Here is a 24,732-nt window from a genome sequence, read left to right on the forward strand (position 1 = left end):
TGGAGGATGACAACTATATGTAGGAAAATAATTCAGGTAAGAGGCTAGATATGCATGTAATAACTAGTGCAACTGATAATACTAGCATCCAGCTACAGGAGATGTTAAGGATTATGTATGCATCCATATACAGAGGTATTAGAGACTAAATGTGTGCAGCAAAATTCTTATTATGAAGGGCAGAAAAAATAAACAAAGCCAAGTCCAAAGATGACACAGCTTCCAGGCAGATGTTAAACACAGTGATGCTAGTCATACTTAGAAGCGAACATCTTTCATGCACGATGACACCACATATATCACAGTCACTATATAGGTAAGATGTTAGCAAAAACATAAAAGTAACATATGCGCATATACACATATACTTTGAACAGATAGCTGTCCCAATGATGTCAGCGACAACTCTCTAAGTATTAATTATACATAAGGTGCATACTTAGATAGCTGTCCCAATGATATCAACAGCAACTCTCTAAACGCGTTTCTCCCATCATCGATCATCAGGAGAGAGATGAGATGGAGTAGATGTAAAGGCTCAGACCCTCGGCGTCCCCCTGTATGGAGATCCCATCTCAAGTGGCGGCCCTCGAGATGGGATCTCCATACAGGGAGACGCCAAGGGTCTGAGCCTTTACATCTTTTCACCATATTGGATTGATCTACTTTGTTGTTTTTTTCTATCATTTATGTTTAGTGGTACCCCTCGTTTTATGGGCTCGTATTAAAAGTTATATTTTAAATAAGTCTATTTTTCTGTGATTGGTCAGTTTGGGTTACGTTGCAGTTTGGTAATCAGACAGTAACGCGTGTCGAATTAGATGATCTACTAGTTGAAGAAATAGCTAAAATGACAATGAAAGGAGAAGTTATCATTATGGGAGACTTCAATCTTCCGGATATAAACTGGAAAACCAAAATAGCTTGTTCTGCCAGGAGTACAGATATTCTAAATTCCCTAATGGGATTATCTCTACAACAAGTGGTTGAGGAGCCAACCCGGAGGGAGGCCATTTTGGATTTGGTGTGCACAAATGGGGATTTGGTATCTGATGTTATTTTAGGCGAAAGCTTGAGATCTAGTGATCACCAGTCAGTGTGGTTTAATATAAGAACAGTGAAGGAGTCACACCACACAAAAACAAAAATTTTAGATTTTAGAAAAACAGACTTATCAAAAATTAGATTAGTCATAAATGAGTCCCTATCAGACTGGAATGGATTACATGGAGTCCAGGAGAAATGGGACTACTTAAAAGACGCATTATTGAAGGCAACAGAAAATTGCATTAGACTTGTCAGACTTGCTGTCTAAAGTGAAGACAAATAAGTCACAGGGGCCTGATGGGATACACCAAAAAGTATTAGATGTGAGAGCTTAGATGTAAGCTAGCAAAACCGTTAACAGATTTATTTAACCAATCACTGGTAACAGGAGTCGTCCCGGAAGATTGGAAATTAGCAAATGTCATGCCCATTCACAAGAAAGGTAGTAGGGAGGAATCAAGCAACTATAGGCCAGGAAGTATTACTTTACTGAGAGAGTAGTGGATGCATGGAATATCCTACCTGCAGAAGTGGTCGCTGCAAATACAGTGAAGGAGTTTAAACATGTATGGGATAAGCATAAGTCTATCCTTCATATAAGATAGGGCCAGGGACTATTGATAAGATTCAGAATATTGGGCAGACTAGATAGGCCAAATGGTTCTTATCTGCCAACACATTCTATGTTTCTATGAAGCATACATAAAAAAAACACATACTTCTGGCTGGGTTTTTTTCTGCTGTATCTAATACACACTAACAGAGATATATGAAAACTATCTAAATGAAAAAATGTCTTTGCTGTTCACAGCAAACAATCATTGCTCTGCTTTTATTTTTAGGAAAAGGGAGACTTACCTTCAGTATCATCATCATCGTCGTCATCTCGGAATTGAACTGAATTCATTTTCCTTTTTACTTTTCCTATATAAGAAGATCAAAAAAAAGTTATTACTACAAAAGTAATCCTAGTGAACCTTTCATCTTCCATTTTAAGCTAAACAATCACACTGGCCATGTCATTGTCTTTAGATAGTTTTTTTGTGTCTACAAAAGGCGCAAAAAAGGCACAAGCAGGGTTTATTTGCGCCTTTTGGTTTATACATTTCTGCTGATTTTGAGTTGCAATCCACTGATTTTGGCAATACACATGATATAGAAGGGTTTTGTGAACTGTGCAAAAAAGGCACAAAGCCACTGAAAAGTCTCTAAAACTACACCAGACCAGACTTAGCTTAGCTTTTTGGTGTATGCGAAGAGAGAATTTTCAGAAAATGTGACCTGCACAAAATGTATCAAATTATCACATTCTCTGTGACCATTTAATGAATCTGGTGCTCCTACACATTACCAGCACAAAAAAAAAAAATAAAGTGTAGAAAAATGCTTCACTTACACCTACAATGATAAATGCCGGCCACTGTGACAGAAAGGGGACTTTAGCTGCTATACACAGCTGATAGTCACAGACATTGGCTGCAGGAACCCTTGCCACCTCCCATGAGTTCATATTCTCAGCTGGAAGCTGTGATTGATTGGGACTAATCAATCAAACATGGCGCCCGGCAGGGAATATGAACTCACATCACCCACTCTACCTACCCCATCCTAGTCCAGTAGAGCGGGTGCTATAAATGCTGAAGTCAGCATGACCGCAGTATCTATAGGATGACAAGGGGAGACTCTGCTTCTTATCGGCTCCCTGCAAAGAGATCGCAGGGTGCCAATGGTAGCCATGACAACTGGAGGCCTGCCAATTACCTACATTGTCATGGCTAAAGAAGCCGATCAGACTCTGCCTGAGGCAGATCTGCTGTGCTATGCCTGTCCGTGTAACTCTGACAGTCATAAGCATAATACAATGGAATACAGATGTGTACTGCACTGTATTATGTGTATAAAAAGGTTAAAAATATATAACATAATATATATCCCTTAGAGGACTTAGGGCACCAGGACATACATGTACTTCTCATCCTCTATCAATCACCACTGCTAACCATGTGGTGATTGGGTTTGAGATGGCTGCTGATATCTAATGGTAGCCATCTCGGGACATCGCCGAGAGAGGTGCTGTGAAAGAGTTTTTTTTTTTTTTTTTCTTTACACTATTTGTTTAAACAGGGCTTTGCAGTCCGCTTCATCAGCGACTGTTCTGCGCTGTGTAGCTAGTGCTTACCTTGTATACAGACTGCCGATTGCTGTGAAATCAGTGATTGATAACTAATCAGCATATATCCCCATATATGGGAATATAAAAGTTTAAGATTATTTTTAAAGAGTACAGTGGTCCCTCAACATACGATGGTAATCCGTTCCAATCGAACCATCGTTTGTTGAAACCATCGTATGTTGAGAGATCAGTGCAATGGAAAGAATAGGAAGTTATACTCACCTGTCCCCGCCGCTCTGGACAGTCACCAGTGCCCTGGATGTCGCCCTCCATCGATGTCGCCGCATCCCCGGGGTGTCCCTGACGCTCCGGAAGTCTCTGCTTCCCCGGGATCCTCGCTCTCCGTTGCCGCCATCACGTCACTACGCACGCCGCTCCTATTGGATGAAGGGATGGCGTGCGCGGCGACGTGATGACGACGAAGGAGAGCACCGGCGATGCAGGGGATCCCAAAGAGGACGCTCCGGAGCACCGTGATCATCACCGCAGCACAATGGCACCGTAAACGGCTATCCGGCAGCAGCTGAAGCAGTCTGCGCTGCCGGATAGCAGTTTTTGCGATGGCCCCGACATACAAAAGCATCGTATGTTGATGCTGCCTTCCACATGCGATGGCCTCTGAGAGGCCATTGCATGTTGAAATTATCGTATGTCGGGGCCATTGTAGGTCGAGGGGTCACTGTACCCGTCATAATGAAAAACTTTTAACATGTCCCCTAGTGGCAAGTCAAAACCTTTGATCAGAGGGGTCTGAGTGTTCAGACCTCCGCCAATCAGGAGAATGAGCAGGGAGATGTTTGGGCTGCCGCATGCTCCTCTCCTTGCCCCCCCCCCCCGGCCTGTGTCACACGATCAAGACACTCTTATAGATTTACATGGCAAGTTTGTCTCGATCACGTTACACGAAGCTGGGAGAGAATGTGCTGAGTGCAAACTTCTCCATGCTCATTCTCCTGATCAGCAAAAGCCTAAAACACTCAGACCCCCGTCGATCGAAACTTTTGACATATCGCTAGGAGGTACAAGGGGGTACTCCGGTGGAAAACTTTTTTTTAAATCCACTGGTGCCAGAAAGTTAAACATATTTGTAATTACTTCTATTAAAAATCTATCTTAATCCTTCCAGTACTTATTAGCTGCTGAATACTACAGAGGAAATTCTTTTATTTTTGGAACACAGAGCTCTCTGCTGAATCACGACCACAGTGATCTCTGCTGACATCTCTGTCCATTTTGAGAACTGTCCAGAGTAGGAGAAAATCCACATAGCAAACATATGCTGCTCTGGACAGTTCCTAAATGGACAGAGATGTCAGCAGAGAGCACTGTGCTCGTGATGTCAGCAGAGACCACTGTGTTCTAAAAAGAAAATAATTTCCTCTGTAGTATTCAGCAGCTAATAAGTACTGGAAGGATTAAGATTTTTTTAATAGAAGAAATGTACAAATCTGTTTAACTTTCCGACACCAGTTGATTAAAAAAAAAAAAGTTTTCCACCGGAATACCCCTTTAACCTCTTAAGGACCAAGGACGTATGAGTACGTCCTTGGTCCCGCTCCCGTGATATAACGTGGGGTCCCACGGTGACCCCGCATCATATCACGGCGGGCCCACCGCTAATAGCGCTGGGCACTGATCGCGGCGCCGCACGCTATTAACCCTTTAGCCGCGCGCTCAAAGCTGAGCCACACGGCTAAAAGTGAAAGTAAAAAGTGCCGGTTAGCTCAGTGGGCTGTTCGGGATAGCCGACTGCTATCCTGAACAGCTTACAGGACAGCTGGAGGGTCCCTACCTGCCTCCTCGCTGTCCGATCGCCGAATGACTGCTCAGTGCCTGAGATCCAGGCATGAGCAGTCACGCGGCAGAATCATCGATCACTGGTTTCCTATGAGAAACCAGTGATCAATGTAAAAGATCAGTGTGTGCAGTGTTATAGGTCCCTATGGGAGCTATAACACTGCAAAAAAAAAAAAAAGTGAATAAAGATCATTTAACCCCTCCCCTATTAAAAGTTTGAATCACCCCCCTTTTCCCATAAAAAAAAAACACAGTGTAAATAAAAATAAACATATATGTTATCGCCGCGTGCAGAAATGTCCGAATTATAAAAATATATCGTTAATTAAACCACACGGGCAATGGCGTACACGCAAAAAAATTCAAAAGTCCAAAATAGTGCATTTTTGGTCACTTTTTTTATCATGAAAAAATGAATAAAAAGCGATCAATAAGTCCTATCAATGCAAAAGCTTCAGATGACGGCACAAAAAATGAGCCCTCATACCGCCCCATACGCGGAAAAATAAAAAAGTTATAGGGGTCAGAAGATGACAATTTTAAACGTATACATTTTCCTGCATGAAGTTATGATTTTTTCCAGAAGTACAACAAAATCAAATCTATATAAGTAGGGTATCATTTTAATCGAATGAACCTACAGAGTAAAGATATGGTGTCATTTTTACCGAAAAATGTACTACGTAGAAACGGAAGCCCCCAAAAGTTACAAAACTAGGTTTTTTTTCAATTTTGTCTCACAATGATTTTTTTTCCCGTTTCACCGTAGATTTTTGGGCAAAATGACTGACGTCATTACAAGGTAGAATTGGTGGCGCAAAAAATAAGCCATCATATGGATTTTTAGGTGCAAAATTGAAAAAGCTATGATTTTTTAAAGGCAAGGAGGAAAAAACGAAAGTGCAAAAACGGAAAACCCCCGGTCCTTAAGGGGATAAGTAGTAAATTAAAGCAAAACCTATATAAATTGGGTATCTTTGTAATCGTATGGACCTACAGAATAAAGATAATGGGGTTTATTTACTAATAGTGGAGTGTAGTTTTTTTTCGTGGGTTTTGATTTCCGACAGGTATTTTCCCAAGGTATTTACTAAGGTTTCCCTACATTTATTTTTAATTTTTTTTACAACTGTTCTGATCTGTCGGGTTTTTCCCAGCTCAAATCCACCACATTTTCTGTGGAAACCTTAGTAAATATGTTGTGATTTTTCAAAACTGTCGAGGAGACGCACCTTTTGTCGGGGTCACGCCCACTTCCCCCATGGTCACGCCCCCTTTTCTGGTTTTTCTTGTAAAATGGAGGGTTTGGGGTTTTTTGGTCGCAAATTGTGTTGCATGGAACGAGCGACACAAGGTGCAAAACCCGAAAAAAAAAAAAAGAGTCGAAATCATGTTAGTAAATAAACAATGTGTCATTTTTACAAAAAAAAAAGGCCATGCATAGAAAACAATATATATATTTTCAATTTTTGCATACAAATATTGTAATTTTTTTTATTTCACTGTAGATCGATCCATTCCTTAGTAGGGTGAGTCGCGGACCGTTGGCGGGAGTCGGGATGAGTCTGGCGGAGCCAGGTGTCACCCAGAGAGTGGTGGCGTACGTTGACGATGGCACTATTTTCGTGAGAGAGAGAGAGAGAGAGAGAGGAGGTCGATGTGGTGATGTCGGAGGTGGACCGCTACTCGGAGGCATCCGGGTCTAAGATCAACCGGGATAAGTGTGAGAGTTTCTGGCTGGGAGGGGGGGATCCCACGTTTGATCTCCCGAAGACCCTTCCAGGTCCCCAGGAATCAGCAAAAGTCTTAGGCATCACATTCGACCAGGATGATTATCCCACCGGTGACCTCAGGAAGATCAGGTCCTTGGAGTATGGCAGTCATGGTACCAGTAGGGCTTCTCTCCTGTGGAGAGGTTTTTCTTTTGATGTGCCGTAGGTACTAGGCCCTTAACCCCTACAGGACCCATGACGTAACGGTACGTCCCGACACCCTGGGTCTTAAGGACCAGGGACGTACATTTACGTCATGGGCAGTTTTAGTCCCCGCCGTGCGCCGGGCGGGGATCGGAGCGGGATGGCTGCTGAAATCATTCAGCAGGCATCCCGTGCAAATGACCAGGGGGGTCATCAGACCCCCCCATGTCGGCGATCGCGGCAAATCGCAAGTGAATTCACACTTGCGATTTGCGCGATTCCGGGTCATTACGGGTCTATAGTGACCCGGTGACCCGCAATGTAAGGGGGATCGCGGGTGTCTAAGACACCCACGATCCCCCTGAAGCGATAGGAGTGAGGTGGCACGGGTGCCACCCCTCCTATCCCTGCTATTGGTGGTCTAGACGCGACCACCAATAGCAGATCGGGGGCGGGGGGGTTTACTTTCGTTTTCCCCGTCCTGCCCTCCCACAATAGGCGGGGCAGGACGGGGAAACGACGGGGACCGGCGCCGAAGATCCACTTACCGATCCGGGCGGGCGTCGGAGGCTGCAGGCGACGGAGATCGGCGGGCGGCGATGACGTGCGGCTGGATCCGACGGAAGCCGGTGAGTTGCCTAGCAACATCTGGAGGGTACAGTTTGAGACCATTATACAGTGGTCTCTAACTGTAGCCCTCCAGATGTTGCAAAACTACAACTCCCAGCATGCCCAGACTGCTGTTTGGGCATGCTGGAATATGTAGTTTTGCAACAGCTGGAGGGCTACAGTTTGAGACCACTATATAGTGGTCCCTAAACTGTAGCCCTCCAGATCTTGCAAAACTACAACTCCTAGCATGCTCAAACAACTGTTTGCTGTCAGGGCATGCTGGGAATTGTAGTTTTGCAACAGCTGGAGGTCCACAGTTTGGAGATCACTTAGCAGTGGTCTCTAAAACTGTAGCCCAACAGATGCAAAACTGCAAATCCCAGCATGTCCAAACAGCAATCAGCTGTCTCGGCATGCTGGGAGTTGTAGTTGCGTACCTCCAGCTATTGCATAACTACATCTCCCAGCATGCCCTTCGGCGATCAGTACATGCTGGGAGTTGTAGTTTTGCAACAGCTGGAGGCACACTGGTTAGAAAATACTGAGTTAGGTAACAGAACCTAACTGAAGGTTTTCCAACCAGTGTGCCTCCAGCTGTTGCAAAAGTACAACTCCCAGCATGCACGGTCTGTCAGTACATGCTGGGAGTTGTAGTTTTGGAACAGCTGGAGGTTTGCCCCCCCCCCCCCCATGTGAATGTACAGGGTACATTCACACGGGCAGGCTTACAGTAAGTTTCCTGCTCCAAGTTTGGGCTGCGGCAAATTTTTCGCCGTATCTCAAACTTCTAGCGAGAAACTCACCGTAACCCGCCAGTGTGAATGTACCCTAAAAACACTACACTACACTAACACCTAATAAAGAGTAAAACACTACATATACACCCCCTTACACTGTCCCCCCAATAAAAATGAAAAATTTATTGTACGGCAGTGTTTCCAAAACGGAGCCTCCAGCTGTTGCAAAACAACAACTCCCAGCATTTCCGGACAGCCACTGACTGTCCAGGCATGCTGGGAATTTAGCAACAGCTGGAGGCACCCTGTTTGGGAATCACTGGCGTATAATACCCCTATGTCCACCCCTGTGCAATCCCTAATTTAGTCCTCAAATGCGCATGGCGCTCTCTCACTTTGGAGCCCTGTCGTATTTCAAGGCAACAGTTTAGGGCCACATATGGGGTATCTCTGTACTCGGGAGAAATTGCACTACTAATTTTGGGGGGCTTTTTCTCCTTTTACCCCTTAGGAAAAGGAAAAGTTGGGGCTACACCAGCTTGTTAGTGTAAAAAAAAAAAAAAAAATTACACTAACATGCTGGTGTTGCCCTTTACTTTTTATTTTCACAAGCGTTAAAAGGAAAAAAAAGACACCCAAAATTTGTAACGCAATTTCTCCTGAGTACGGACATACCCCATATGTGGGTGTAAAATGCTCTGCGGGCGCATTACAAGGCTCAGGAGTGAGAGCGCACCATGTACATTTGAGGTCTAAATTGGTGATTTGCACAGGGGTGGCTGATTTTACAGCGGTTCTGACATAAACCCCCCCCAAAAAATACCCACATGTGACCCCATTTTGGAAACTACACCCCTCACGGAATGTAATAAGGGGTACAGTGAGCATTTACGCCCCACAGGTGTTTGACAGATTTTTGGAACAGTGGTCCGTGAAAATGAAAAATTTTATTTTTCATTTGCACAGCCCACTGTTCCAAAGATCTGTCAAACACCAGTGGGGTGTAAATACTCACTGCACCCCTTATTAAATTCTGTGAGGGGTGTAGTTTCCAAAATAGGGTCACATGTGGGGGGTTCCACTGTTCTGGCACCACGGGGGGCTTTGTAAACGCAGATGGCCCCTGACTTCCATTCCAAACAATTTTTTTTCCCAAAAGCTCAATGGCGCTCCTTCTCTTCTGAGCATTGTAGTGCGCCAGCAGAGCACTTGACGTCCACACATGGGGTATTTCCATACTCAGAAGAGATGGGGTTACAAATTTTGGGGGTCTTTTCTGCTATTAACCCTTGCAAAAATGTGAAATTTGGGGGGAAACACACATTTTAGTGAAAAAAAAAATTTTTTTTTTACATATGCAAAAGTCGTGAAACACCTGTGGGGTATTAAGGCTCACTTAATTTCTTGTTACGTTCCTCAAGGGGTCTAGTTTCCAAAATGGTATGCCATGTGAGGGTTTTTTGCTGTTCTGGCACCATAGGGGCTTCCTAAATGCAACATGCCCCCCAAAAACCATTTCAGAAAAACGTACTCTCCAAAATCCCCTTGTCTCTCCTTCACTTCTGAGCCCTCTACTGCGCCCGCCGAACAATTTACATAGACATATGAGGTATGTGCTTACTCGAGAGAAATTGGGCTACAAATACAAGTATACATTTTCTCCTTTTACCCCTTGTAAAAATAAAAAAATTGGGTCTACAAGAACATGCGAGTGTAAAAAATGAAGATTGTGAATTTTCTTCTTCACTTTGTTGCTATTCCTGTGAAACACCTAAAGGGTTAAAACGCTGACTGAATGTCATTTTGAATACTTTGGGGGGTGCAGTTTTTATAATGGGGTCATTTGTGGGGTATTTCTAATATGAAGACCCTTCAAATCCACTTCAAACCTGAACTGGTCCCTGAAAAATAGTGAGTTTGAAAATTTTGTGAAAAATTGGAAAATTGCTGCTGAACTTTGAAGCCCTCTGGTGTCTTCCAAAAGTAAAAACTCGTCACTTTTATGATGCAAACATAAAGTAGACATATTGTATATGTGAATCAAAATTTTTTTTATTTGGAATATCCATTTTCCTTACAAGCAGAAAGCTTCAAAGTTAGAAAAATGCTAATTTTTCAAATTTTTCATCAAATTTTGGGATTTTTCACCAAGAAAGGATGCAAGTTACCACAAAATTTTACCGCTATGTTAAAGTAGAATATGTCACGAAAAAACAATCTCGGAATCAGAATGATAACTAAAAGCATTCCAGAGTTATTAATGTTTAAAGTGACAGTGGTCAGATGTGCAAAAAACGCTCTGGTCCTGAGGTGTAAAATGGCCTGGTCCTTAAGGGGTTAAGGTAAAGTACCTTAATTTTGGCCAGGGATAGTGTATATATGTTAGGGTGAGTATAGGGTCAGTTTCATGAAGGGATAGCGACAGGGTCAGAGGTTGATAGGGAAAGGAATTTAAATTTAATTTTATCAGGATTGCCATCCATCTTCCTGGTGGGGGGGGGGGGGGCTATGCATGTCACCTTAGCCTTTTGTTTTGTTTTCTGTGGATACATTGTAAAGAGCTTGCAGGCAACCAAACTTGGGTCTTGTGGAGATTTTGGTGTACTGTATTGTTTATATTGTTTGTTGTAGAGTATGTACATATTGTTCTGTATATTTTATTATGTTTATAATTAGGTGGGTAGGGGTGTATTTTAGGTTGGGTGGGGTTTTGGAGGGTGGTGGTGGTCTGGCATGGGTCAGTTATGGACAAAAATTTGGACAAACTGTGATCTATGGAGTTTGACCCATGTCCAGAGGGTGTGGTGGGTGATGGGATAGTTTAGTGCAGGTTGTCATTTTTGTTATATTGTTATATATAGGTCGGTTTTTTTGTTGTTGTTTATTATTATTATTTTATACAATGTGAGAATAGGCAGTCGGACCAGTTTTCTGTTGTTCTACGGTTTACCAAGTTGGAGGGAGTCATTTTTAGTTAAGTTTGCCATATATTTCTTTTGTTATTTATAATAAAAAAAGGGAGGAAAAAAAGGGGAAGAAAATGGAATGTATGTGTTTATATATGTGTGTGTGTGTGTATATATAATTTTTTTTTTTTTTTTTGTTTAGTTTTTTCTTTTTTTTTCCAAGTTGGATAATTTTCTGTTACGGCATTTGTGCCATATTTTTCTTTTGTTATTTACATTTTTTTTTGTTATGGCGAGAAAAGCTTTATTTATGTTCTTATAAGGAATGTGTGTTGTGTGTGTGGTTTTGGATGTTATAGGTAGGTTATAGGTAGTTCATTGTTTGTTTGACTATCTGGGCTGGCTTGTTAGAAAAATTTTAGTTGTTATTTTGAGACAGAAAGTCTGTATTTATGTTCAGTTTTGCTAATTTGACTTGTTTTTGTGTTTAGTTTTTTTTCATTTTATAATAAAAGAGTTTCAGCGAGTTAAATGATTTTTGATTGGCTAAGGCTGCACGCTCACGTCCTCAGTGACGTCACGCCATGCCCGCTCCATTCATGTCTATGGGAGGGAGCGTAACGGCCGTTAAGCCCCCTCCCAAAGACATCAATGCAGGGGGCGTGGCGTGACATCATGGGGGGCCTGACGTTACGTCACGTCTCCAGTCTCGGAAACCCAGAAGTTTCCAACGCTGGAGACGCAGACCTGCATACAATGCGGGTGCTGCAGGGCGGGCCTCCAGCGATCAGACATTGTGTAGGTGATAAAAGCTTAGATCCCTGGATACCCCTTTAATGAGAGTGCTCATTTAAGACCAATGTGTGAACTATCGCTCTAAGTTAAAGGGGTATTCCAGGAAAAAAACTTTTTTTTTTTTATATCTATCAACTTGCTCCAGAAAGTTAAACAGATTTGTAAATTACTTCTATTAAAAAATCTTAATCCTTTCAGTACTTACGAGCTTCTGAAGTTAAGGTTGTTCTTTTCTGTCTAAGTGCTCTCTGATGACACGTGTCTCGGGAAACGCCCAGTTTAGAAGATGTTTGCTACTAAACTGGGCATTTCCCGAGACACGTGTCATCAGAGAGCACTTAGACAGAAAAGAACAACCTTTAAGGGGTATGCCAGGCAAAACCTATATATATATATATATATATATATATATATATATATATATATATATATATCTCAACTGGCTCCGGAAAGTTAAACAGATTTGTAAATTACTTCTATTAAAAAATCTTAATCCTTCCAATAGTTATTAGCTTCTGAAGTTTTCTGTCTAATTGCTCAATGATGATGTCACGTCCCGGGAGCTGTGCATGATGGGAGAATATCCCCATAGGAACTGCACAGCTCCCGGGACGTGAGTCATCAGAGAGCAGTTAGACAGAAAACAACTCTTTAGAACCCTCAGCCTCCCTGAGTTGATGGCCGTTAGGGGGGTGTTCACGCTCATCTTTCCCATAGCACGATTGCTGCCTGGTGTTGACACGCCATGCTAGGGAATCTAGTCCGTGCACCCTGTTATGAGGTAAGCCTTTTCTTTCTTGTACCCCCCTCTCCTCTTCCCTTCTACCCTCCTTCTTTCTTTTTTCTTGTCTGTCCTCCCTTCCTTCCACCTTTATGTATGCTTCGACATAACCATACTACTGAGACTTCCCCGGAGCAGTCTCTTGTTATCCTTGAATCGGAGCACCACTGACCGTGATTATTCTAGTTGATTATTCTAGTCGATATTTATGCACATGTTCTCCTTTACTTCCATTCATGTATATGCTCATGCACGTGCATCTCTATGTGCTTGTTTATATTTTGGAAAACTTTCAATAAACTTTTACTTAAAAAAAAAAAAAAAAAAAAACAACAACTCAACTTCAGAAGCTAATAACTATTGGAAGAATTACGTTTTTTTAATAGAAGTAATTTACAAATCTATTTAACTTTCCGGAGCCAGTTGATATATAAAGAAAAGTTTTTGCCTGGAATACCCCTTTAACTTCAGAAGCTCATAAGTACTGAAAGGATTAAGATTTTTTAATAGAAGTAATTTGCAAATCTGTTTAACTTTCTGGAGCCAGTTGATATATAAAAAAAAGTTTTTTCCTGGATAACCCCTTTAATTCCCTCCATTGATTATTGGTGCAGCTTTTCTGCTGAGAATTTTAGTGTGAAAATGCTTCAGCTTTTTCACTGCAAAAAATCTGTAGCATTTACGCTACTTGCCATAACCTAAAGTGGACCTGTCAATATGTTTTTAGGGTACAAAGTACAGCATAGTTACAAAGGGCCTTTGAATCTGAATCTATACATACCTCTCATTAGTTATTTGACAACTCCAGTGCTGAGATATCAGAGTTATCTCTGTACAGTTCAACCCCTTTACCAGTCTGTCACCCTTCCATGTGTTGGTCACCTCCTCTACAATTCTGTTGCGATCATGAGTTTTAGACAGGTGAACTGTATGGCAGTGCGTGCTTAACTCCTCTGTTGTGAATCAAATCTGACCTTTAGTGCAGAGAAAAGGTCAGATCTGCTGTTCGGTAAGTGAGACGGGAGCTGATGCACACTTCACGCAGCTGTATCTTGCATTCACAGCAGGTCATAGGATGACCACATATCAAAGTTGTTTTAAATGACAGTACTGCTTTAAACTCTTGTATCTCGGTGCAAGAAGGTTCAGTTAACTAATGAGAGGTATGTACGGATTTAGGGTCAAAAGCCTTATACAGCCATGCCCTTACTTTATACCCTAAAAAAACATTTGGCCAGGTCTACTTTAACCTGTTGGGGACCAAGGGCGTACCCCACACGCCGAGCAGGGGTCAGACCGGGATGCCTGCTGGAATCATTCAGCAGGCACCCCGTGCAAACCCCTGGGGGGAGTCCTAAGACAGATCAGCGATTTGCGACGATTCCGGGCTGATCGGGTCTCTGATGACCCGATAGCCCGGAAAATAGGGATGATTGGAGCTGTCAGACAGCCCCGATCATCCAAAATCACCCCTGCCACTTCTTCCTATCTCCTGATAGTGGCGGGTGCGGAAAGGGCGAGGGACCAGCGATTGCGGTGGGACCGGCGGCAGTAAGGAGGCGGCGGTGGAGGCAGCAGTGAAGATCAGTGGTAAATGACTGCTGCCTTCTAGGAGTTGCCAAACTACAACTAACAGCATGCCCAGATAGCCAAAGGCTGTCTGGACATGCTGGGAGTTGTAGTTTTGCAACATCTGGAAGAGCTACAATTTGGACACCACTGCACAGTGGTCTCCAAACTGTGGCCCTCCAGATGTTGCAAAAATACAACTCCCAGCATGCCAAGACAGTCCCGGCATGCTGGGAGTTCTATTTCTGTAACATCTGGCCCTTCAGATGTTGCAGAACTACAACTCCCAGCATGAGTTTTGCAACACCTGGAGGGCTACAGTTTAGACACTAATACACAATGGTCTCCAAACTGTTCTCCTCCAGTTGTTGCACAACTACAACTCCCAACATGTCCTTCGGCTGTCTGGGCATGCTGGGAGTTGTAGTTTTGCAACAGCTGGAGGCACACTGGTTGAGAAACACTGAGTTAAGTAACAAACTTTGTGTTTTGCAACCAGTGTGCCTCCAGCTGTTGCATAACTACAACCTCCAGCATACACGGGCAGCCAAAAGGCATGCTGGGAGTGTTAGTAGTATGCCTCCAGCTGTTGCATAACTACAACTCACAGCAATCACTGATAGACCATACATGCTGGGAGTTGAAGTTTTGCAACAGCTGGAGGCACACCGGTTGCAAAACACTGAGTTAAGTAACAAACTCTGTGTTTCGGAACCAGTGTGCCTCCAGCAAAAACTACAACTCTCAGCATGCAGTGACAGCTGAAGGGCATGCTGGGACTTGTAGTTATGCAACAGCTGGAGGCATACTACTAACACTCCCAGCATGCCCTTTGGCTGTCCGTGCATGCTGGGAGTTGTAGTTATGCAACAGCTGAAGGCACATTGGTCGCAAAACACTAAGTTTGTTACTTAACTCAGTGTTTTGCAACCAGTGTGCCTCCAGCTGTTGCATAACTACAACTCTCAGCATGCACAGACAGCCAAAGGGAATGCTGGTAGTTGTAGTTATCCAACAGTTGGAGGTTCGCTGCAGGTTTGAGATGCAGCAAATTTTCCGCTGCAGCTCAAACTCGCTGTAAACCCCCGCCCGTGTGAAAGTACCCTAAAACACTACACTAACACAAAATAAAAACACTACATTTACACGTTCCCCCCCCCCCCCCTCCAAAATAAAAAATGTCTTGTACGACACGGTTTCGAAAACGGAGCCTCCAGCTGTTGCAAAACAACTCCCAGAATTGACGAACAGCTATTGACTGTCCAGGCATGCTGGGAGTTTTGCAACAGCTGGAGGCACTCAGTTTGGGAAACACTGCCGTAGGGTAAATTTGTTATCAGAGGCAAGTCTAATTCTTGCATCCGGGTCTGTCCCTATACAAATCCCTTATTTTATGCCTCAAATGTGCATGGCGCTCTCTCACTTCAGAGCCCTTTCGTATTTCAAGGTAACAGTTTAGGGTCACATATGGGGTATATTAGTACTCGGGAGAAATTGCCTAACAAATTTTGTGGGGCTTTTTCTCCATTTACCCCTAATGAAAAGGTAAAGTTGGGGTCTACTCTAGCATGTTATAGTAAAAAAATTTATTTTTTACACCAACATTTACGGAAATACCCCATATGTGGATGTAAAATGCTCTGCGGACGAACAACAAGGCTTAGGAGTGAGAGCGCACTATGTACATTTGAGGTGATTTGCACAGGGGTGACTGATCGTTACAGTGGTTCTGACATAAACGCAAAAACAAAAAAAACAAAAAACACCCACATGTGACACCTTTTTGGAAACTACACCCCTCACAGAACATAACAAGGGGTATAGTGAGCCTTAACACCCCACAGGTTTTTCTTTGAAGTTGGACATGAAAATAATTATTTTTTTATTTTTTCACTATAATGCTGGTGTTATCCCAAATTTTCATTTTCACAACGGGTAATAGGAAAAAAGCCCCCCCCCCCCCAAATTTGTAACCCCATTTCTTCTGAGTATATAAATACCCCATATGTGGATGTAAAGTGCTCTGCGGGCGATGCTAAGAAGAGAAGGAGCGGCATTGGGCTTTTGGAGAGAGAATGTGTCTGGAATTGAAGGCCATGTGCGCTTACAAAGCCCCCATGGTGCAGGAACAGTTGACCCCCCCACATGTGACCCCATTTTGGAAACTACACCCCTCACGGAATATAATAAGGGGTGCAGTGAGCATTTACACCCCACAGGTGTCTGACAGATTTTTTGAACAGTCGTCCGTAAAAATTAAAAATTTTATTTTTCATTTGCACAGCCCACTGTTCTAAAGACCTGTAACAAGCCAGTGGGGTGTAAATGCTCACTGCTCCCCTTATTACATTCCGTGAGGGGTGTAGTTTTCAAAATGGGGTCACATGTGGGGGGGGTCCACTGTTCTGGCACCATGGGGGCTTTGTGAATGCACATGGCCCCCGTATTTTAGTGGGGGAAAAAAATCAAATTTTTCAATTTCACATCCAACGTTAGAGGGAAATTTGTCAAACACCTGTGGGGTGTAAAGGCTCACTGTACCCAGGGATGTGGAATACCTATCGCCCGACGCCCGGGACAAGCAGTTCCGGGCGCCGAGCAGGTGATTTCTTCAGGCATTTAGCCCTGCTTCGGGCAAGCATGGTTAAATGCCGGAAGAATTCACACAGGTCCGCTCACACTGTTACTGTACTTACATCTCCCTGCAGCAGTCTATAACGAGACTTCCTTGCGGCGATACGCACGATTGGTGACGTCATCACATACGCAGCTCAGGACGTCTGGTCGCTGACGTCCCGTGCGGCGCCTGTGATGACGTCACCTATCGCGTGCATCCCCGCAAGGAAGTCTCGTTATAGACTGCTGCAGGGAGATTTAAGTACAGTAAGTGAGTGAGATAAACTTGCCTAATATGAGGACCTGCCTGATCACCAGGGGCAAAACTATATTCTTAAGAGGCATTATTGTTTAAATACCAGGGGTAATATCTATCTGAGGGCCTGTATAAACCTATTTGGAAACCCTACCTGATCATCAGACAGGGCTCCCCAATAGGTAGACAGGCCCCCAGATAGATATGATCCCCATCAGTGATGGGAGTCATAGCTATCTGGGGCCTCTATACCTACTTTGGAGCCATACCTAATGGGGGTCATATCTATCTGAGGCCTGTCTTCATATGTGGGAGCCCTACCTGATTGGGGTCATATCTATCTGGGGGGCCTCAGGGATGTGGAAATTGTATCGCCCGATGCCCGGGATATGCAGTTCCGGGCGCTGTGCAGGTGAATACTTCAGGCATTTAGCCCTGCTTCAGGCAAGCAGGGCTAAATGTCTGAGGAATTCACATATAACGGGGCAATCAATTTTGCCCTGTAACTTAACTCCTATAGACTGCAGCTGTGTGCTGCAGTCTATAGCGAGCCGCGCAGGACAGTGTCCCGGCGTAGGCGCGTGCGATGACGTCACCCATCACGTGCCCCTCCGTCCGGACCGAGGATGCGGTCCAGTAATAAAAGTGAACGCCGAGCCCCTGAGCCTGCCGGAGCACACATGGGGCTGGAGGACAGTTAGCAGGGGATCAGAGAGGAGGGGAGGTTTGGTAAATAATGTGGGAGAGGAGAGGGGGGGTTGGGCTGAAATATAATGACACGAGGGGCATCAGAAGGGAGGGGGGGGTATAATGACACAGGGGGCATCAGGGAGAGGAATTTAATGACACAGAGGGCATCAGTGGGTGGGGGGGGGATACAATGACACAGGGAGCATCAGAGGGGGGAAATATAATGGCCCAGGGGCATCAGAGGGGGAGGGTAACATAATGGCGCAGGGGGCCCTACGTGATCCCTACTTGATAAAGGGACATACCTACCTGAAGGGGGACTACCTACTTAAAGGAATACTGTAGTGCAAAATAACTTTTCCCCATAAGTGATAGATCGCGGGGGTCTGACCGCTGGGACAACCCCCCCCCCCAATCTCTTGTATGAGGCCCCAGCAGACGGCATGAAGGTAATGTTCCATCCCTGCATGACACGGCTGCTGAAATGCCCCCTCCATGTATCTATAGGATACATGGGAGGGGAGGGCGTGTCAGTTGCTGCATCATGCGGACAAGCCACCATTCCTGCCTGTGCCCCTTACAAGAGATCGGGGGGGAGGGAGGGGTTTCCCAGTGGTCAGGATAAGTTATTTTGCACTGCAGTATTCCATTAATGGGGCAGACTTACTTATCAGGGACCCTATCCACCTAATGGGGTGACATACTGGTCTGCCAATCACGTTTTTATTAATAAAACACCTTATTTACAAACTATTTGGGTTAAAATTATTTTGTACCAGGACAAGTGGTTATGAGGGACAAGTAGATTCTGCTCCGTTTTAGTCCCTTGGACAAGTAGTTTTTTTTAAAAATTTCCACACCCCTGTGTACCCACTGTGCATTTTCTCCTATTACCTCTTGAAAAAAAAAATAATAATAATTCATTTACACATCCGACTTTACCGAAAAGTCATCAAACACCTGTGAGGTGTTAAGGCTCACTGTACCCCTTGTTACGTGCCATGAGGGGTGTCGTTTCCAAAATAGTATGCCATGTGTTTTATTTGTTTTTTTTGCTGTTATGGCACCATGGGGGCTTCCTAAATGCAACATGCCCCCCCATAAACCATCTATTTTCCTTAGGCTGCTTTCACACTATAAAATTCATCCGTTTTAAAGATCCGTTTGATGTTCCGTTATGAAAACCCTGAAAATCGGCCATTAAATGTTACATTATCTGTTTTAATCCGTTATAGTCCGTTATTAATAACAGACATTATTTTGTGAAGGGAAAATGAACGGAAGAAATAGTGCATGCACTATTTCTCCCGTTACTATTTTCAGTCACAAAATAACGTCCGTTATTAAAGGACAACTGCAGCGCTAGCAAATTAGGGCCCAAATGTAATAGTATCACAAGTTATATAAGTTTCTAAATGGGATCCATTAACTGGCTGGTCCCGTTTCTCCGCTATGCCGCCACCGGAAGTAATCTCCTGGTCCCCTAACGCGCGTAGCGTCGACCTATCATTCTCTATGGAGCCGCCATCTTGGTCGACGCTACGTCACAAATGCCCATAATGCACCGGGGGATTGCTTCACTCCCCCTGCCGGCCCCTCTCCTCCCATCTTATAAATATTCATAATGTTATTATGCGCTCAGCCCTGATTGGCTGAGCGCACAGTACGGGCCACTAGTGCTGGGCGGTGTCAAATGTGCCCCCCGCGAGCGCGACCGCTACCATCACCGCTAGCGGGGTCCCTGTGCCCACTAGCGGTGTCACAAGAATGCCTCCCGCAAGCGCGATCGCTACCATCACCGCTAGCGGGGTCCCTGTGCCCGCTAGCGGTGTCACAAGAATGCCTCCCGCGAGCGCGATCACTACCATCACCCCTAGCGGGGTCCCTGTGCCCACTAGCAGAGTCACAAGAATGCCAAGCACGAGCACGGCTCTGTTCCCCGTCCCTGTCAGCTCTCAGGGTATGGGAACAGATTTAAAAGCCTCGCGCGCAGCTAACGTAGTACTGCGCATGTGCAGTACTACGCAAATAGCGTAGGGCTAACGCTAGGCTCCTAGCGCTGCCTACATTAGCCCTACGCTATTTGAGTAGTCCTGCGCAGTACTACGTTAGCCGCGCGCGAGGCTTTTAAATCTGTTCCCGTAACCTGAGAGCTGACAGGGACGGGGAACAGAGCCGCGCTCGGCATTCTTGTGACACCGCTAGTGGGCACAGGGACCCCGCAAGCGGTGATGGTAGCGCTCGCGGGAGGCATTCTTGTGACACCGCTAGTGGGCACAGGGACCGCGCTAGCGGTGATGGTAGCGATCGCGGGAGGCATTCTTGTGACACCGCTAGTGGGCACATGGATCCCGCTAGCGGTGGGGATTGATCGTGCTCGCGGGGACACTGGCTGACAGGCGCAGCGGGGGGGGGGGGGGGGGGGGGACGACAGCAAATGGATTAGCTTCTATCAGGCCACAGATGCACACCAGGACAAGTGAGGGCACCGCGCTGGACTCTAGAATTCATCCGGAGGGTGGGGGAGGGGCCCGACCGGTATAGCGGTATGGGCAAAAATCCATACCGTGGGAGAAAAAGAAAACCGATATCCGGTTCTCACCGGTATACCGCCCAGCACTAGGGGCCCGCAGCCTATCAGTATATGTGATGAGGGTGGAGAGGACTGATGAGCTGGGAGGGGGAGGGGGAGGATGGGAGGAGATAACCACAAGGGAAGGAGCTGTGGGCATCACTTTATTATAATTTATTATAATTTCCTCGGGGGGGGGGGGGGGGGGGGAGAGCAGCAGCTAACAGGAAGCTGGCGCAGGGAGTCATGGGAAATGTAGTCTTTATGACATGGCTGCTTACTGCTACAGGTGGCAATTACAAGAGAATGGCTGGGCCAAATTTGACAAATGAGGTATCATTGAAAGAGCTATCAGATGACGTAAACAATTTTTTTTTTTTTTTTTATGTATGAGCGCTGCAGATGTCCTTTAATAACGGATTAAAATGGATAATGTAAAAATCCCATAGACTATAATGGGATTTTCTAACGGCTGTTTAATGGCCGATTTTCAGGGTTTTCATAATGGAATATCAAATGGATCTTTAAAACGGATGAAGCAGAGAGCTTCAAAGTTAGAAAAATTTTAAATTTTCAAATTTGTAATTACATTTTTGAATTTTTCACCAAGAAATGATGCATCAACGAAAATTTACCATTATGTTAAAGTAGAATATGTCCCGAAAAAACAATCTCGGAATCAAATTCATAAGTAAAAGTATGCCAGAGTTATTAATTCTTAAAATGACAGTGGTCAGATGTGCAAAAAATGCTCTGGTCCTTAACCCCTTAACGACGCCTGACGTAAATGTACGTCCTGGTGAGCTGGTACTTAACGCACCAGGATGTACATTTATGTTCTATGCATAACCGCGAGCATCAGAGCGATGCTCAGTTTATGCGCGGCAGGTCTCGGCTGCTGATAGAAGCCAGGGACCCGTCGGTAATGGCGGACATCCGCGATCGGGCAGATGTCCGCTATTAACCACTCAGATGCCATGATCAATACAGATCACGGCATCTGCAGCATCGTGGTCACTAAAATGGATGATCGGATGGATAGCACTGAACAGTATTAGCAATCGAATGATTGCTATAAATAGTCCCCTATGGGGAATATTAAAGTGTAAAAATAAAAGTTAAAAAAAAGTTTAAAAAAATGTGAAAAACCCCCTCCCCCAATAAAAACGTAAATTGTCCCATTTTCCCTATTTCATCCCCAAAAAGTGTAAAAAAAACAATAATGTATATACATATTTGGTATCGACACGTGCTTAAATATCCGAACTATTAATAGCTGCTTTTTTTTTATAACATTTTATTCCCAAAAAAATGAATTAAAAAAATGTATTAAAAGTGTTCTATAAGCAAATATGGTATCAATAAAAAGTACAGATCACGGCGCAAAAAAATGAGCCCTCATACCTCCGCACATACGGAAAAATGAAAAAGTTATAGGTCTTCAAAATAGGGGGATTTTAAACGTACTAATTTGGTTAAAAAATGTGAGATATTTTTAAGCGAAACAGTAATAGAAAAGTACGTTATCATTTTAATCGTATTGACCCAAAGAATAAAGAATGCATGTAATTTTTACTGTAAATTGTACGGCATGAAAACAAAACCTTCCAAAATTTGCAAAATTGCTATTCTTTTTTAATTTCCCCACACAAATACCGGTAGCATTTTTTTGGTTTGCGCCATACATTTTATGGTAAAGTGAGAGATGGCATTACAACGGACAACTGGTCGCTCAAAAAACAAGCCCTCATACTAGTCTGTGGATGAAAATATAAAAGAGTTATGATTTTTTGATTCCTTAAGACCCAAATGGGCTGAGTCCTTAAGGGGTTAAAGGAGATGTCTGGTACATATTATTTTTATTCCATCCTGCCCGGGCTGCAAAAAAGCCTATAACTTGCCAAAGCGATGCCCCTCCTCGGCCGGTGATAGGCTGTAGCGCTGTGTGATGTCCCGGGCTAAAGGAAGTAGGAAGCAGACAGCCCAGCTGACTGATCAGCTGCTTCGGAGCTCCGGGGGAACGTAGGAAGGTAAGTGAAAGTTTGTTTTCTCTTTTTTTGCAGCCTGAGCAGGATGGAATAGTCCTTACCGGCCATCTCCTTTAATGTGAAAATGGGCTTGGTCCACAGAGTTATCTGGCTAATAAAGTATCCCCTATCCGCTGGTTGGAACCTCGTGATCAGATAAGTGTATGTGAACATGTTCAGGACTTGGCTAAAATCCATATCCAATCAGAGGACATTTTCCACAAGCCCACTTATATTCACTGCAAATCTTTACAGAATTTAATCTGCAATACGGATATCAGCCTCAGCTTTTTAATGTGGATTCTTTGAGAGTAAAAAGCATAAAAGGAGATATATCAAAAAGAGTGATGCATTTACCTATAACTAATTGGTTGCTATGGGCAACTGCACCACTACCTCTGCACAGGTTTTGATAAATCTCCCCCATACTCACTAATATGAGAAAGAGAAGAGACTAAAGGGGTACTCCGGTGGAAAAACATTTTTTTTTTCTTTTTTAAATCAACTGGTGCCAGAAAGTTAAACATATTTGTAAATTACTTCTATTAAAAAATCTTAATCCTTCCAGTACTTATTAGCTGCTGAATGCTACAGAGGAAATTCCTTTCTTTTTGGAACACTGATGACATCACAACCACAGTGCTCTCTGCTGACATCTTTGTCCATTTTAGCAACCGTGCATAGCAGATGTATGCTAAGGGCAGCATGGTGGCTTAGTGGTTAGCACTGCTGCCTTGCAGTACTGGGGCCTTGGGTTCAAATCCCACTAAGGACAACAATAAATAAATAAATACTTATTATTATATTAACGTCAGCAGAGAGCAATGTGTTCGTGATGTCATCAAAGAGCATTCCAAAGAGAAAAGAATTTCCTCTGTAGTATTCAGCAGCTAATAAATACAGGAAGGATTAAGATTTTTTAATAGAAAAAATTTACAAATATGTTTAACTTTCTGGCACCAGTTGATTTAAAAAAGAAAAAAAAGTGTTTTTCCACCGGAGTACCCCTTTAAGTATTCTTATGACAGAACCATATAAAGTTATAAAGGACGTGGCGAGCAGTAACTAGAGGCAAGCAGCCGGTGAGAGCGGGGACGTCAGCTGATCACTCCCTCGTGTTCTGCAGCGGCGGTTCATCGGCGAGCTATGACGTCACGGCGGCAGTATACGAGTCAGGCGCTCCATAGGAAGAGACGCTCCTCGCCCGTGTAAGTGAATGTGGGCTGGGCCAAGCTGGTTCCGCCGCGACTGCCTTGTTCTGGCTGCACCTAGGAGCAGGGGAGCGCCTTCCGTGTTTTTGGTGGTGCTGTGACTCCCACTTACCTCACATGGAGACCACTTTGCCTTTGATGCGCTAATGTGTGTGGTGTGGACTGTGAGGCGCGCTGTGGCGGGGGTTGCCTCGGCTCTTGCTCGGGTCCTTTCACCACTGCTTCCCCCCGGCGTGTCTTTGTGTGCTGCGTGTCCGTGCGCTCTCGCGTGACGTGACGGGACTCCGTGTGTGTCATTTCCGCAGAAGGACACAGGGAGACCGAGGCTGCAGTGGGAACAGCCCCCTGCCCTGTCTCCAGTGAGCAGGACACGAGGGGGGGTGGGGGAATCACTTCTCAAGGACACAGTCTCTCCTGTGCTGTCAGCTCTGGGGGACCGTACAGCCCTCTCACGACTTTCGGCAAAACTTTTCCTCTCACACGCAGCCCTGTCCTGCCTTCCCGCCCAATGCCACGCTGTGAAACGTATATTGTGGGCGCATTCTCTGTGTGTATTTGGTACACACTTTATTTAGTAGAGCAGTGAGGTCCAAACTGTGGATCTCCAGATGTTTCAAAACTACAGCTCCCAGCATGAGAGAGTAGGTTCAGAATACAGAGCTATTCTGTTAAAGGAGAACTACGGGATTGAAAATGTTATCCCCTATCCTGAGGATAGGGGATAAGTTTCATATCGTGGGGGTCCGACCGCTGGGGCCCCCCACAATCTCCCGTACAGGGCCGCGGCTCTCTGCATAGAGAGCGCGTGTCGACCACCGCACGAGGCGGCGGCTGACACGCACCCTCCATTTACTGCTATGAGAGAGCCGAAGCGCTGCCTTCGGCAATTTCTGGCTCTCCCATAGCAGTTTATGGAGGGGGCGTGTCGGCAGCTGCTTCGTGCGGTGGTCAACACGCCCTCTCTAACCAGAGAGCCGCAGCCCTGTACGGGAGATCGCGGGGGGCCCCAGCGGTCGGACCCCCACGA

At 44.6% G+C, this 24,732-nt stretch overlaps 1 protein-coding gene across 6 annotated transcripts in view; it reads right to left on the reverse strand.

The window, feature by feature from the left end:
* BEND3 (BEN domain containing 3) overlaps positions 1–24,300 on the reverse strand; it is a 75,323-nt gene extending 51,023 nt beyond the window's left edge. For 2 of the 6 annotated variants that reach the window (XM_056566232.1, XM_056566233.1), the window contains exons 1-2: positions 23,818–24,297; positions 1,906–1,971 (exon numbers count right to left, since the gene is read on the reverse strand). In XM_056566232.1, the coding sequence (XP_056422207.1) occupies positions 1,906–1,954 (49 nt within the window). In that variant the 5' untranslated portion in view covers positions 1,955–1,971; positions 23,818–24,297. Of the gene's footprint in view, positions 1–1,905; positions 1,972–23,560; positions 23,590–23,817 lie in introns of those variants that run through there. The other 4 variants (XM_056566235.1, XM_056566237.1, XM_056566234.1 and 1 more) reach the window with 4 other exon arrangements.
* Between the last annotated feature and the right edge of the window lie 432 nt (positions 24,301–24,732).

This window comes from Hyla sarda, chromosome 3 (assembly GCF_029499605.1).
Source record: "Hyla sarda isolate aHylSar1 chromosome 3, aHylSar1.hap1, whole genome shotgun sequence".
Classification (NCBI taxonomy): domain Eukaryota; kingdom Metazoa; phylum Chordata; class Amphibia; order Anura; family Hylidae; genus Hyla; species Hyla sarda.